Genomic DNA, 13713 nt, shown 5'->3' on the forward strand with positions numbered 1-13713 from the left:
GCTTGAATTCGCGCGGCTGGGTGGTTGTGTCTCAGGGCCCCTCGGGGCCCCTTAGTACCCTGTGAGTGGGTGTCTAGGCGGTTTCGTACTTGAGCTCCTCACCTGTGTGGGCTTCTCGCCACAGCTCATCCTCGTGGGCGACCACTGCCAGCTGGGCCCTGTGGTGATGTGCAAGAAGGCCGCCAAGGCTGGACTGTCCCAGTCGCTCTTCGAGCGCCTGGTAGTGCTGGGCATCCGTCCCATCCGCCTCCAGGTCCAGTATCGGATGCACCCAGCGCTCAGTGCCTTCCCGTCCAACATCTTCTACGAGGGCTCTCTTCAGAACGGCGTCACCGCAGGTAGTGCTCAGCCCACAGTGGGGCCTGGGGTGACGGAACCTGTTGTCACTGCCTACCCGGCCTTATGTGCTGATCGCTTGTGTGTAGGGGGCACCTCAGAGAGGCACAGTGGTCAGAGGGACAGGATGTCGTCCACTCTGGAGTATGGGATGTCCTTGGGGTGTGGGCGAGGGGAGCTCATGTCCTTGCAGAATGCAGTCACTGTCTGAGAGTTCACACCCGGGGGCTTATCACACAGCAGGCAGAAGAGGAGATGGCAGAGCTGACGGCCCCTCTAACTCCTTGCCCTGTTGAGGTTCTCAAAGCCCAGGCCCCAGGAGCTCACGGCACTGAAGTCCGAACTACTCTCATAGTAACACTGAGGCGTCACGTGCCCTTTTACCGTGCTGACACTGGTGCTGAGGGTGCAGGAGCAACCCTGGAGGGCTGGCCAGTGCCTCAGCATGAGTGGGGACAGTGCTGCCAGCCAGCCTGTGGCTTCAAGGAAAACAGTTGACAGTATTTACCACCAGTGATAAAACCTGAGGGTTCAAATGAAAATCAGAGTTTTGGAAATCTCCTGTCCCTGTCCTGAGCTGACCAAGTCTTCTCAATGCTGAGAAGCTTTTCTGATGAGATCTGTGGTGGTGACAAATGTCTGTGAAGACTGTAAATCTTTAGGAGCTCTGCTTGACTTGGTGAGCAAGTACTTCCCATTTGACAGCCAGCAGGGGTGTTACAAAGTCAAAGGCCATCCTGAGGGCACGGCGGAGGAGAAAGGCTCTCTTGTCACCATTCTGCAGGGTAACCTCCTGTCCAGCTTTGGTGTGGAATCTTGCAGAACTCCACAGTTGTGGAGAAAGTTCTGAGACACTCTTCCCTTTCCCAGCTGCATGCATCTGTGAGGCCTGATCGCCCTACTGCAAGGGCTCACGGGAGACTGAGTACGGAAGCAGAGTCAGCTGAATTGTGAACTGAGTAGCAAAACCTCAGAGATAATATTAGCAGGACATACTACTTTTCGTTAAAAATATTTTTGCTAATGTGTTTAAAGGAATTTGTATTTTATATTTCTAGGTTTCAAAATACAGTAAATGTCAGTAGGTACAACCCATGGAATTGGGAGCTGTTTGCATTCCTCACCTTTTCAGAATGTAAACGGGCCCTGAGACTGGCGTTCTTAATGTCTGGTTAATGCCGCAGCCTGCCCTGTCGGCCTTGTCTGGCCTGCTGTGTGGGTGAGGTGGAGGCTGAAAGCGCACGCCTGACCAGGGCCGTGCAGCCACTGCACAGTACAGCCCTGGGAGTTGATGGTGCTGTTATTACTACCGTCACCGTGAGACTTAGAACGTCACTGGTCCATTGGGTGGTGGGGCTAGGAAAGGCCAGGCCAAATGGAGCTTGTTTGCAATTTGACAGTAGCTGGGAGAGCCATCACTTAGCTCTCATTCAGGCCCTTGCCGGCCCTGCTCTGCCTCCTTCCGTGGCATTGGCTTTGTGGGGTAGAGGGAGTGGGAGTGGTGGTTCCCTGCTGTGTCCTCTGTGCCCAGCACGTAGTCAGCACCCAGTAAAGCTCATGTTTTTAACTTCATTGAAGTGTAAAGAAGTGCCCAAATCCTAAGTGCCTAGCTTAGCGAGTTTCCACTGAGTGAACACTCTTGTATGATTAGCTTCTGAACCCCAAACACAACCTGACCATCTTCCAGGAGCCCCGTTGGGCCCTGAGGTGATCCCTGTCCAGGGCAGTGCTGGCACCAGCCCAGACCCATTCTTGGAGTGGCCTGACATCAGCTGTGGCAGGAGCATTTGCACTAAGACGGGCAGGCACTATAGAGCGGCCCCTGCCCCCACCACCCTCCGTGGTTAAATGCTTGCCAGCAGCCCCTGGGCTAATGAGCCACCAAGCTAGCCAGTTGGCTCCTGGATGTGATCTCTTTCTCAGCTTGACACAAAGGGGGTCATTGATCTTAGGCTGTTTGGATGCAAAAGTAACATTTTTCTCATGCTGATCTGTTGATTAGATGCAGCTCCAAAGTTCCCAAAGGGATGGGTGGGGTATATGAACGGACAAGCCAGTTTTTAAGATTAAAAGGAAATGTTTAGGACCCAGAATGGCCAAGGTGAACGTGAAGACCACAGTGAAGGCGCTGGCTTAACACTATCAGATGTCACAAGTTACTGCAAAACTGCAGTTGCCAGGATACTGTGGACATAGTGCCCAAGACAGAGTCTGGGGGCAGACTCACCCATCATAGACCTTGATCTGTGACGGGATGAGGTGGACTCGACCGTGTCATCCACAGAGGCCCATTGCAGGGGCTTATGAATCCTTTAAGGCACTGCAGTGAAGCTTCCAGATGAAAATAATATTTTTGTGGCCCTGAAGTAGGCAGAGGTTTCTTAAACAGGCCACAGAAAGCACCAACCAGTGAGATCTGTTCAGTGGGTAAGCTGGCTTTGTGCATCAGGCAGCTGGGTGTTGGTATGCATGGCTTCACTGCATCCTGGGTGTTTGGGGGCAGTGGACCCGACCCACTCTGATGGCCTCCCCAGGGTCCCACGGACCAGGAGCTCCTGCCCGGGGCTGCTGCTTCCTCTTCCATCATGTACCTCTGACTGTGCTGTCACGGTCTCTGCGTTGCTCCATTTGTGCTCAGTCCAGATAGGCTGTGGCTTTTTTCTCTAATGTGAAGTGTTGCCTCTTCCCTCCCTGATGACAGCGGATCGAGTGAAGAAGGGGTTTGACTTCCAGTGGCCCCAACCTGATAAGCCAATGTTCTTCTACGTGACCCAGGGCCAAGAGGAGATTGCCAGCTCAGGCACCTCCTACCTTAACAGGTAAGCAGACTCAACTGTGGCGTTTACAAGCTTCGTTGGTAGCTTGGCACGTGGCCACTCACTACTTGCTAATGTGTTCATTTCTTAACCCAGTGCTAAAACTTGCCCTTGCCCTCCTTGTCCTCATTCTGTTTGGACACCTACACCAACATCTTATTTCCATCTTGCACTCTCAGTATGTATTTTTTCTATTGAGCAGATCTTCCTTTCTTTCTTTTAAAGAATTGTATAATTTTATTTTTTATCCTCTCTCGGCCTTTTGGCTAAGATCAAGTGTAATTTCATTTTTTAACATCTGTTTATTTTGAAAGAGAGTGTGCACAAACAGGGGAGGGGCAGAGAGAGAGGAGAGAAAGAATCCCAAGCAGGCTCTGCACTTTTCACGCAGAGCCCTACAAGGGGCTCGATCCCACAAACTGAGATCGTGACCTGGGCGGAAATCAAGAGTCGGGTGCTTGACCGAGCCACCCACGCACCCCTGTTGAGCAAATATTTCTAAGCCCACGTGTGAGCCTTTTCTCTCCCCTTGTGACTCCCTTGGTAAATGATGTGCGCCGGACAGGGCCTTCACAGGGCCACCCTGGAGGTGGGACTTGTCCCCATACCTCCCACAGCCTCAGGAGCCCACCGGTACAGCCCAGGAACTGAAAGGCTAATTTTCGTAGGACGGAAGCTGCAAATGTGGAGAAGATCACCACGAAGCTGCTAAAGGCGGGTGCCAAGCCTGACCAGATCGGCATCATCACACCCTATGAGGGCCAGCGCTCCTACCTGGTGCAGTACATGCAGTTCAGCGGCTCCTTGCACACCAAGCTCTACCAGGTGCACACCTGATCGGGTCTGTTGGGTCCCCACATAGGAGCTGACCTTGACCTGATCTCCTGGCCCGGGAGTGTGAACTGGCATAGTTTTGTGAAGGCGCCAGGTTCCCTCAGGTTATTCTCAGGATAGTTTTCAGAGCAAAACTTAAAATAATCCCAGGTTGAACACTGTAGTGTAGTTGTTAGCATTAGCCTTACAGTGGATATTACATAGTCGTGAAAACGCTGTTCACTGTTGTGTCAGCTCCTAGATAAAACCTCCAGAATACAGGACAAGATAATTATTTCTCTGTGTGGAAGTGAACTAAAATGCAAAGTAAGACAAGCGGTCTCTCTTCTGTTAACTTGGGTACAGTCTGACGTTTTTTGTGATAGGCATGTATGCTTTCATTATTGGGAAACAAATTGCCAAGGTTAAAAAGACAACCAAAGCACAGGAAGGCTAGGAGAGTGGGGCTGGGGACTGGGAAGGCCCAGTGGGAGCAGGCCTAGCCAAAGGGATCCCCCTCCTCGCTCCCCAGAGGTGCACTGAGCAGGGGGCTCTGCAGGCTTTGGGTCCCAGGCTTACTGGTGGGATGGGACGGTGCGTCTCAACACAGTTCTCACAGTCTGAGGGTCCTTGAAGGCAGCCAACTGACTATGACCATGTGTCCCTTGTAGGAGGTGGAGATTGCCAGTGTGGACGCGTTCCAGGGACGAGAGAAGGACTTCATCATCCTTTCCTGTGTGCGAGCCAACGAGCACCAAGGCATTGGGTTTTTAAACGACCCCAGGCGGCTTAATGTGGCTCTGACCAGAGCAAGGTATGGAGGACTAAGTCCCCTTGGACCTTGCCAGTGGTCGGGTGCCTCGTTCCTGCCATGGGAGTTCTTCAGATGGACTTTTCCCTTGGAATCTGGAGCTGGGAGGGTCCACCCGAGAGCTGATCCTTGCCTGGTCGTCCTCTTCCTGTGATTAGTCCTCACATCACACCCTTACAGGGCGGGGTGGGGCTTCAGCAGCCTGAGGTCAGAGCACTCACAAGCAGCAATCTAGAAAGAATGCCTCCCTGCAAGACACTTTTGTTTATTGTCCTGTTGGGTTTCTGTGGCCTCAGTTTTGTGGGACGTGTCATCTCGGCCCTTTTGACCTAAGATCAAAACGCAGTAGCATGGGTTGTGTCCCTGTAGAGACTTTTAATCCATGAAATCTAATCTTTTGGTCCTGGAGTGTAACCTTTTTTGAAACAGTGATGATAGCAGAGGGCACCCAGAGAATTAGGTGGCCTCCTGTGTCACCCTTGAGTAAAACCAGACCACAGCTGCCCTCATACGTTGGTTCCTTCCCCTGTCAGGCAGGGTATCTTGGTTTTTGTCTGTTACCCCCCTCCCCCCTTCTAAGGTGCTCTCGTTTGGTGGCCAACAGTGGGGGTCCAAGTTCAACTTGGGGGTCTTGCCACGGCTAGGTGAGGGTGAGCATCTGCCAGAAGCCAGGCCCTGGCTTGGGTGTTGAGTTCCATGCCCCAGCTTGTCAGGGTTCCTGAGGCCACAGAGTCTGCTGGGACTGCCGATAACTTCCCAGGAGGCCGACTTATGGCTGCGGAGAGACTCGTCTGTGAGCTCATCTGCTCATTGTTGTGTTTTGACATCTGGATTCCTTTAGAAACTGCCTGCAGATCTATCCAGTGCACTGTTGGCAGCTTGCAGGGTGGGCTCCATTGCCAGGTCACCATGACCAGCAACCTACCTGTCCATCCCCAGGCCTCACGTTGGGCACTGTCACAGGCAGGCCAGGCGTCTGGGGAGGGATTTAGTCGGTGGGATGAGAGGAGAGCGGCCTGGGCTTGGCTCCTCTCACCTTGGATGTGGATTTTGAGTTTGTTCAGTCTCTCCTCACTGTTCTTCGTGGTGTTCTGCTCACCGTGCAGAACCCTGAACACCGCGTTCTTGGGCCCACACCTTGCAGGTATGGGGTCATTATCGTGGGCAACCCAAAGGCCTTGTCCAAGCAGCCGCTCTGGAACCACCTGCTGAACTACTACAAGGAGCAGAAGGTGCTGGTGGAGGGGCCCCTGAACAACCTTCGGGAGAGCCTCATGCAGTTCAGCAAGCCCAGGAAGCTGGTCAACACCATCAACCCGGTGAGCACTGGCTGCGGGTGGCCAGAAAGGGGTGGAGGAAGACTGTGCCAAGAACCCCCTTCTCCCCAGGCCGGTGTCCTGGCACATGGTAATGGGCAATGGCAGGTATGACCTGTAGTAGGTGTGAGCCGAGGGTGAACACACGTGTGTGTGTACTGGAGTGATCACGCTGGCCTTTGCCCCAGAGCTCTCCCGGCCCAGGTCTCACAAGCATTCTTAGGCCTGTTTGGACATAGCCTTTAGGGATGCAAAGTCGTGGGTGGCGCCTAGGAGTTGAACACAGGCAGTTAGGAAACCTTGTGAAGCCGGGGTGCTCTGGGGGACTTAGAAGCGGTGATGCTGCTTGATGTGAAGCCTGGAGACAAACATTCAGCACCAAAGGCCAGATCTGTGGAGGAGGGGTGGGCAAGGCCCAGCAAGCCTCAGCGTTGGCCTAGTCATGGCCTGGAAGGTGGCCAAGCCATCACATCTTCAGAAAGTGCTTCCTTGTGTCAAGGTGATAAATTCCTCACCTATCTAAACCCTTTGCAGGGAGCCCGCTTCATGACAACAGCCATGTATGATGCTCGGGAGGCCATTATCCCAGGATCAGTCTATGATCGGAGCAGCCAGGGTGAGTCTGCTCTGTGGGGGGGACCACACTGCCCTGTGGATGTTGATCATTCCCACGCCTGCACCTTTTGGCTCGGTCACTCCTGGGGTGATCTCCCAAACCTCAGTCCACAGAAACCTGCCTGATGAAGAGAGTTCCTTCTTGCTTTCCCTTGCCTGAAATCAAAGAATTGGTCTTTGTCCGTTTCTAAATACAAAATGTTTTTTAAATACCATAGCTCTGCCTTGTAGAGGTCTCCAGGCAAATACTGTAGCGCTGCCCGTTTGCTCCCATGCCGCAGGCCGCAGCGCTCCCCACCCACCCCGCCGTTTGCTCACCTCCTCAGCGGGAGGGGCACTCCTGCAGCACCTCCAGGCCCCCCACGGTCTTGGTTCTGGTTTCACTGCCTTCCCCAAGTTTCTGCTTGTTTTCTCAGACTGCTCTCTTGTGTGGGGTCTCTGTGTCCTAAGGCTGAGCCTTAACTCTTGCTGCATGGAGTACCTCCTCTTGCTGGAGCCAGTGTCTAGATCGTTCCCATTCATTCCCCGGGTCCCTGCTTCCTGGGACGCTTCCCTGCACCAGTCTCTACAGAAGGTGACAGCCTCGCCCAGGTGCTTGGGGCCACATGCCCGCATTTTACATTGAGCCTTGTCCCCTCATGTACTCACTGGCCATCCTGGGGCCAGGTATGCCCTAGCAGCTGGTCTTGTGTGAAGTGGGCGAACCCCCTTTCCTCGCTTGCCTGTTAACTCCGATTGCTGGGTTCAGGTGACAAATCTCATTGGCACATCCAGTGAGTTGTCGTGTAGTTGAGGGTACTCTGGGCCCATCCTTCGTCCTTGAGCGCACTGTGGGCCCAGCTGAGGCTCTCGACCCTTGGGGGCAGACCAGAAGGTCACATTCTCGTGCCTCAGCAGCTCACTTTGGCTCCCCAGCCCCTAGGGCAGCTCTGTGCAGATTGGGACATCCCTAGCCTTGGGGGTACCGGGGGGCCTTTGCCTTCATAGGATCCACTAGTCTGTCAGCTCAGGGGTTTTCCGTGGAGTGGTGGAGACGGGGGTGCGTGTAATACGAATAAAAAGTTTGCCCTACAAAGGACTCTTTTTTTTTCCCCCCAGTTGGAAATGAAGTGTAGTTTGGATGCTTGTAGGCCATTGATTCTCCAAATCCCGTGAGAGAAAAGCTTGTTCCCAGGAGCCAGCCCCAGGGAGGCTATCGAGAGTGGGGGTTGAGTTGTGAGATTCTGTATCAGGTGGCCTCGTTACAGGACCTCACGAAGAAACGCTGTGGCAGTCAGAGCAGTGACAGGACAAGATGGACATTCCGACCATTCCGACTGCCATTTGGGGGCCAGGCAATAGGCTCGTTTGGATATGGCCAGTGACACCTGCTGTCTACCTTGTGTCTTGCAGGCCGGCCCTCAAACATGTACTTCCAGACCCACGACCAGATCGGCATGATCAGTGCGGGACCCAGCCACGTGGCTGCCATGAACATTCCCATCCCTTTCAACCTGGTCATGCCACCCATGCCACCACCAGGGTATTTTGGACAAGCCAACGGGCCAGCCGCAGGTGAGCGCGCCAGGCAGCAGCACCGAGGACAAAGCGCATTGGTGTCGGAGTTTGTTCACATCTGGGCTTTGAGCGGTTGGGCCGGTCTGTCAGGTGCAGACCTCCTTCAAGGAACCCTGGACTGCTGTCTTTCAGGCCGGGGTACCCCAAAAGGCAAGACTGGTCGTGGGGGGCGCCAGAAGAACCGCTTTGGGCTCCCTGGACCCAGCCAGACGAATCTCCCCAACAGCCAGGCCAGCCAGGATGTGGCATCACAGCCCTTCTCCCAGGGCGCCCTGACACAGGGCTACATCTCCATGAGCCAGCCCTCCCAGATGAGCCAGCCCGGCCTCTCCCAGCCCGAGCTGTCCCAGGTGAGCCAGCAGCAGAGAAGTCAGGACAGTCGGAAGGAGCCCTCCCCATATGCAGACCTCACACGCTCCCCTCTAGCGGCCTGAGCACGCCTCTCAGAAGGATGGCCTCCTACGTATCCTACCCTTGGCAGGGGGTACTGTGGGGTCTGGAACATTACCTCTCCGATCTTGTCTTAAGCGGTGGTTTGGGTTACCTGTGTTCTGTCAAAAGGTAACCAGTGTGGGTCCTGTGCCGCTTAGGCTTCAGAAGCGAGCTGCCCAGATCCTTCTCTGGGGCTGGTGAGGGGCCAGACATGGAGCAGGTTCTTGCGGCTGCAAGGATTTTAGCACATCCTCTGCTCGGGTGCTTATTTCCCCAACTTTGTTTTTCAGGACAGTTACCTTGGCGATGAGTTTAAGTCACAGATTGATGTGGCGCTGTCGCAAGACTCCACGTACCAAGGGGAGCGGGCGTACCAGCACGGCGGAGTGACAGGGCTGTCCCAGTACTAGAAGGCAAGCTGATCCCTGCAGGAGGTCGTCACCAGTAACTGGATCTGATGGGAGATTTGGGAAATGCGGGGGAGGGCTCTCAAGACCCCCAGAGGCCAGCTTGTCCTTTGAACTGTCATTTTCTCTCCCTGTACATCTGCTCATGGCAGTGGGAGGATGGGAGCTTCATACACACGTCTCTGCATCATAGTCCCTCCTGAGAGAGTCCTAGAACTCAGCGAGGAAGGGCTGGATGTGGGAGTCCTGGCGGAGGGGCACCTCTGCAGGAGGGCCTTCCGGGTTCCTTGAAAGCCCTGTCATATGGTTCCCCTGACTGTGGCGTGACCAGAGCTGGGCGAGCATGGGCCCGGTCCCCTATCCGTGCGTGTGCTGGGGAGGTGGGGTGCTGGTGCCGCTGACAGAGGAGGCCCCTTAAACTCTCGGCTTCCTTCTCTCTGGGTGGGGAGTCACTAGTCTGGGCACCAGCTTCTGAGGTTCCGCTTCACGGGTGCAAAGGAAAGTGGGGGGAAGAGCCCCGCACCTTCTAGCTGCCCAGCTGCGTGGGGCTCTGCCTTCTCTGACGGCCCCTTGCCTCCCTCCCTCCCCACAGGTGGCGGCGGAAGAGCTAAGCTATGTGGCTTAGTCCATCAGCATCTTATTCTGGGTAATAAAAAATAAAAATAAATGGATACCTGTTTTCCACTGCTAAAACTGAAGCACCACTGTGAGCAACAGGAGAGGGAGAGGAGCACCCGAGGGAGAGAGGAGCCCGAGACAGAGCGAGCGCCCACTGCTGGCCCGCGGCGGCGAGGAGAAGGAGAAGGGAGAGCGGGAGGCGGGCGGCCACGGAGGACCGCCCGCCAGCGAGCCCTGCCAGCCCCGCTCGCCAAGGAGGCCCAGCGCTCGCCGCGTCCACACCTGGGTCTGCGACCAGGGCGGAGGGAGGAAGACCCTCATCTCAGAGTAGCCCTTTCCTCTGTTCTTTTCTTTCTGTTTCTCTTTTATTGAAAGGGGACTACGTTTTAGCAGGAAAAACTTCGCATTTCTGTGCCGAGCAGGCTCCTTGCCGGGGCGGCCATGCCGGGAGAGCCCCGAGGAGGTGTGGGTTCTGTCCACACCAGCTCTGAAACTGCCCTGGTCACGCTGCCTGTGTTCTAAGAGGGTTTCATTTAAAGAAAACACGGTGTTTTGGGTTTTTCTGTTTGTTTTTTAAAGATTCTTTCAAAGGAGTACTGAAAAACATACTTTCCTGAGTTTGTCTCTCAAATCTTAGTGGTGGACCTGGAAGATGTGAGAAGCTTCCAGGAACGAAGTTTAAACAAGCCAACACATCTCAAGATTAGGATCAACACCTGTGACGGGATCGCGAGGAGGATTTTTGTTTTCAGTTTTAGCTTCCGGCGGCTTCTCCCTGCACGTCAGGGCGGTGAGAGAGCACCGTCTCGTCCCGGGCCAGGCAGCCCCGGTCTCCGCTGGACTCTGAGAAGCAAAGTGCTTCCTACACGCGGTGGACTCGCGCCCCACCCTGGGAGGGGCCTTGGGCAGGACTGGCTGTGAGGCCAGAGGGTGAGGAGGTGGCTATTCTCTGGCCAGTGGCTTCTTCCCTAGGGTCCTTCCTGAGGATTTGATGGAAGACAGCAGCAGCCAAGAGGACCCATCCCCAGGGAGGCACCCACGGTCCCCGTGGCTGGTTAGACACGCTGAGTGCCCCACTCACCTTGTTCTCCACCCCACCCTCCAAGTTGGGAGCCCCTCTGCCTGTGGGCACAGGTGTGATAGGGTGGAGTGATTTCTGCTTTTGGGGGGCGGGGGGGAAGGAGCATGTATCAGAAATAGGTTGGTTCTGTGCCAAGGGGGCTTGGGCCACAACACAGGAAGTTACTGTAGCTGGGAGAGCCACCCCCAGCTCCTTGCGCACCACGGTGGGGTAGTACTGTCTCCCTGGCAACCACCTATTTGGGGACCATTCCCTGCCTATCCAGGCCCTGGTGACCCTGCCCCCCGCCCCCCGCCCCCCCCCCCCCCAGCTTCCCCGTCCCAGTGAGGCGAACACTGGCCCTGATCTCAAAGCCTCCAGATTCCAGCTCGTACGTGGGAGACGGGGACACACAGGCCACCTTCCTTCTGGCAAGGCCTCTTATTTATTACCATTGCTGTAGGGCTTTCGGTTTCCCCCTTCTTTTGATAGGCCACATAGAGGCATAGAGTTTGGATAGGTTTCCGCTATGACCCCTTGTGCGACACACCCCGTGGGCAACACCTGTGCCCGCCCATCCACCCACCCACCTGCCCTGTTCTGTTCCCTTGGAATGCCTTGCCTCTGCTTTGTGCTGTTTGCTTTGTTCTTCACCTTCATAGCAGCAGTTAATTCTGAGTTTTCCAAATCAAGGAGCATATGTACCAAGGCAATGTAACTTTTGATTTCTGGTCAATTTGTTTTAAGCTCTATTGTCACCAATAAAATCTTAATTAACAGCTCTTGTGTTCACACCGGGACAGATCAACTGCAGGGAGATGGCAGAGCACTTGGTCTGGGGACCTGGCTGGTTGGGAGCCTTGGGGTCACCTGGATGGCAAAGCGGAGAATGGCCCGATGTGCATAGCAGGGACTAGGGGGTGACCTCGGTGCAGTGGGCAGTTCCCAGGCTCTTAGGCACGTTAGATGTCAGGCCGCCTAGAGATGAGGTTCTGGGAACCCAGCTCTAGGAGGGCTGGGCAGGTAGCATCACTGTGGGACACTCCCAAGCCCTGGCAGTGGGTGGTGATGGATGTGGCTGCTTCCTTTCCCGCCCTCAGGTGACCAGACCGGAGACAGGGAAGCGGACCACGCAGTGTTTATTGTTGGGCCCCTGCCTGGCTCCGTCAGCGACAGCCACACTCATCCACCACCATGTCCTCGTAGTGCCGCAGTACCACATTGTCGCTGTTGTCAAAGAAGAGCACAGAGATGGGCGACAGACGCGCAGGCACGCAGCAGGGCAGACCGGCGGCACCGGGGGCGGCCGCGTGCATGAGCGCGCGCAGCACGGCGTGGTTGAGCGGGGGCGTCCCCCCGGGTCCGGACAGCGCCGCGGGCAGCGAGCACTGGCCCTGGCAGTAGTTGGCCAGGAAGCCGCGCGGCGCAATGACCCATCGGTGCCAGCCCACCTCGCGGAAGCTCACGTAGAGCCGCCTCGTGCGACACGCGCCTCCAGGGCTGCCGCCCACTGAGGGCTCGGCTTCGCGCCGCGGCCGGGCCAGTGGGTGGCACAGGCGCGGGTCAAGCGTCACCAGCAGCAGCGAGGCCTCGGCCAGGTGCGCGCAGGCGGCGGGGACCCGGGGGCGCAGCGCCAGCGCCAGGCGGAGGCTGCGAGGCGCCGAGGCATTGTGGGCCCAGGCGGCGCCCAGCAGCTCGGCGCGCACCGGGACCGTCAGGGTGGGCACCACCTGGCGGAGCAGCACGGGCCCAGCGACCGCGCCTTCGGCCGCCTGAGTCACGCTCAGCTCCCAGCCGGCCGGCTCCTCCGCGGCCGCCGTCGCAAAGCGCATCTCCAGGCGGGCCCTGCTCGGACGCTCGGCAGGTTCCACGGCTGACAAATCGAAGACGACGGTCCACTCAGGGCACTGCCCCGAAGCCCAGGCGGGCTCCGGGGGCCGGGTGGGCGCACCTGGGATGGCAGGGAGAGAGCTCGGCTCGCGCTGCACCCCAGCGCCCTGCCCGGCCTGCCCTTAGGGGGTCTGTGGGGGGGGGGGGGGGCGGTGTCTCTGCGGGTGGGGGAAAGGTGAGCGCCTGGGGAAGAGGGGCGCCAAACTGCCTTCTAAAGGCGTCAAATGGTGTGAAGTGGCGCGGGGAGGGGGCGATAGAGTGGGGGCAGGGCATCGTTTGCAAGGAAGAAGTCCTGCCCAGCGCAGGGCAGCCTGCCCGCCAACCCCAGGCAGGGGAAGAGACGAACGGATGCCTGGGGGCTCGTGGGGAAGCGATGCTGGAGAGGTGGTATCTCCGGGAAAGGCATCAAATGGTGTGAAGCAGCGGGGGTGGGGGCTGGGGTGGGGGAGATGGGGGCAGGGCTTCGGCTGCAAGCTGGGGGCCTTGCCGGGTGCAAGGGCGCCTGCCTTGGGACAACTCCAACCGGTGCCCGCAGGTGTCCACGGGGGAAGAGCAGATCGAGTGAGGAGGCCCAGATTGCTCGTGGGCTGGACGGGACGAGTGGGGACACTCGGAGGTGCTCTGGCCTCCCCCACGCGGCGCTGGAGGCTCGTGGCAGGGCGCACAGAGGAGTCTCGGCCTCCCGGACACACGCCCCCAACGCAGGCCCCACTTACCGCGGTCCGAGATGTGGCGCACGATGTTTCCGGCGACCCCCAGTTCCTCCATGTGGCACGGTCTCAGGGTGGTTCCCTGGGGCGTCCGCCGCGGGCCCACCCTGGCCTCCTGGGGGTCCCGGTGGCGGAAGAGGCGCCACATGACGGGGGGTACGGGCCGGGGCGTGGGTGCGCCCCGGTGCGCGTCAGGCAGCCCGAGAGCCTGGAGCAGGGTGGCGGCGGGGCCCGGCGGCGCTGGGGCGCGGGCTGGGGGCGGCGAGGGCAGCAGCAGGGCCAGGAGGAGGAAAAGGACGCGGCGGCCAGGACGGCGGCACGGCGATGGCATC

The 13713-nt window shown here is 57.3% G+C and overlaps 2 protein-coding genes across 3 annotated transcripts in view; one reads left to right on the forward strand and one right to left on the reverse strand.

The window, feature by feature from the left end:
- Positions 1 to 11560, forward strand: part of UPF1 (UPF1 RNA helicase and ATPase) — a 37195-nt gene extending 25635 nt beyond the window's left edge. For both annotated transcript variants that reach the window (XM_060630708.3, XM_060630709.3), the window contains exons 15-24: positions 125 to 338; positions 3038 to 3155; positions 3821 to 3977; positions 4637 to 4779; positions 5921 to 6095; positions 6627 to 6708; positions 8100 to 8261; positions 8397 to 8614; positions 8987 to 9109; positions 9696 to 11560. In XM_060630708.3, coding sequence (XP_060486691.1) covers positions 125 to 338; positions 3038 to 3155; positions 3821 to 3977; positions 4637 to 4779; positions 5921 to 6095; positions 6627 to 6708; positions 8100 to 8261; positions 8397 to 8614; positions 8987 to 9106 — 1389 coding nt within the window. In that variant the 3' untranslated portion in view covers positions 9107 to 9109; positions 9696 to 11560. The remainder of the gene's footprint in view (positions 1 to 124; positions 339 to 3037; positions 3156 to 3820; positions 3978 to 4636; positions 4780 to 5920; positions 6096 to 6626; positions 6709 to 8099; positions 8262 to 8396; positions 8615 to 8986; positions 9110 to 9695) is intronic.
- Positions 11561 to 11903: 343 nt separating this feature from the next.
- Positions 11904 to 13712, reverse strand: GDF1 (growth differentiation factor 1). Its single transcript, XM_060630712.3, has 2 exons — positions 13388 to 13712; positions 11904 to 12732 (listed from the first exon to the last, which is right to left on the reverse strand). The coding sequence occupies exons 1-2, from the start codon at positions 13710 to 13712 to the stop codon at positions 11948 to 11950; spliced, it is 1110 nt and encodes a 369-aa protein (XP_060486695.1). The 3' UTR covers positions 11904 to 11947.
- Between the last annotated feature and the right edge of the window lies 1 nt (position 13713).

The sequence above is a fragment of the Panthera onca genome, chromosome A2, assembly GCF_046562875.1.
Source record: "Panthera onca isolate mPanOnc1 chromosome A2, mPanOnc1 haplotype 2, whole genome shotgun sequence".
Taxonomy (NCBI): domain Eukaryota; kingdom Metazoa; phylum Chordata; class Mammalia; order Carnivora; family Felidae; genus Panthera; species Panthera onca.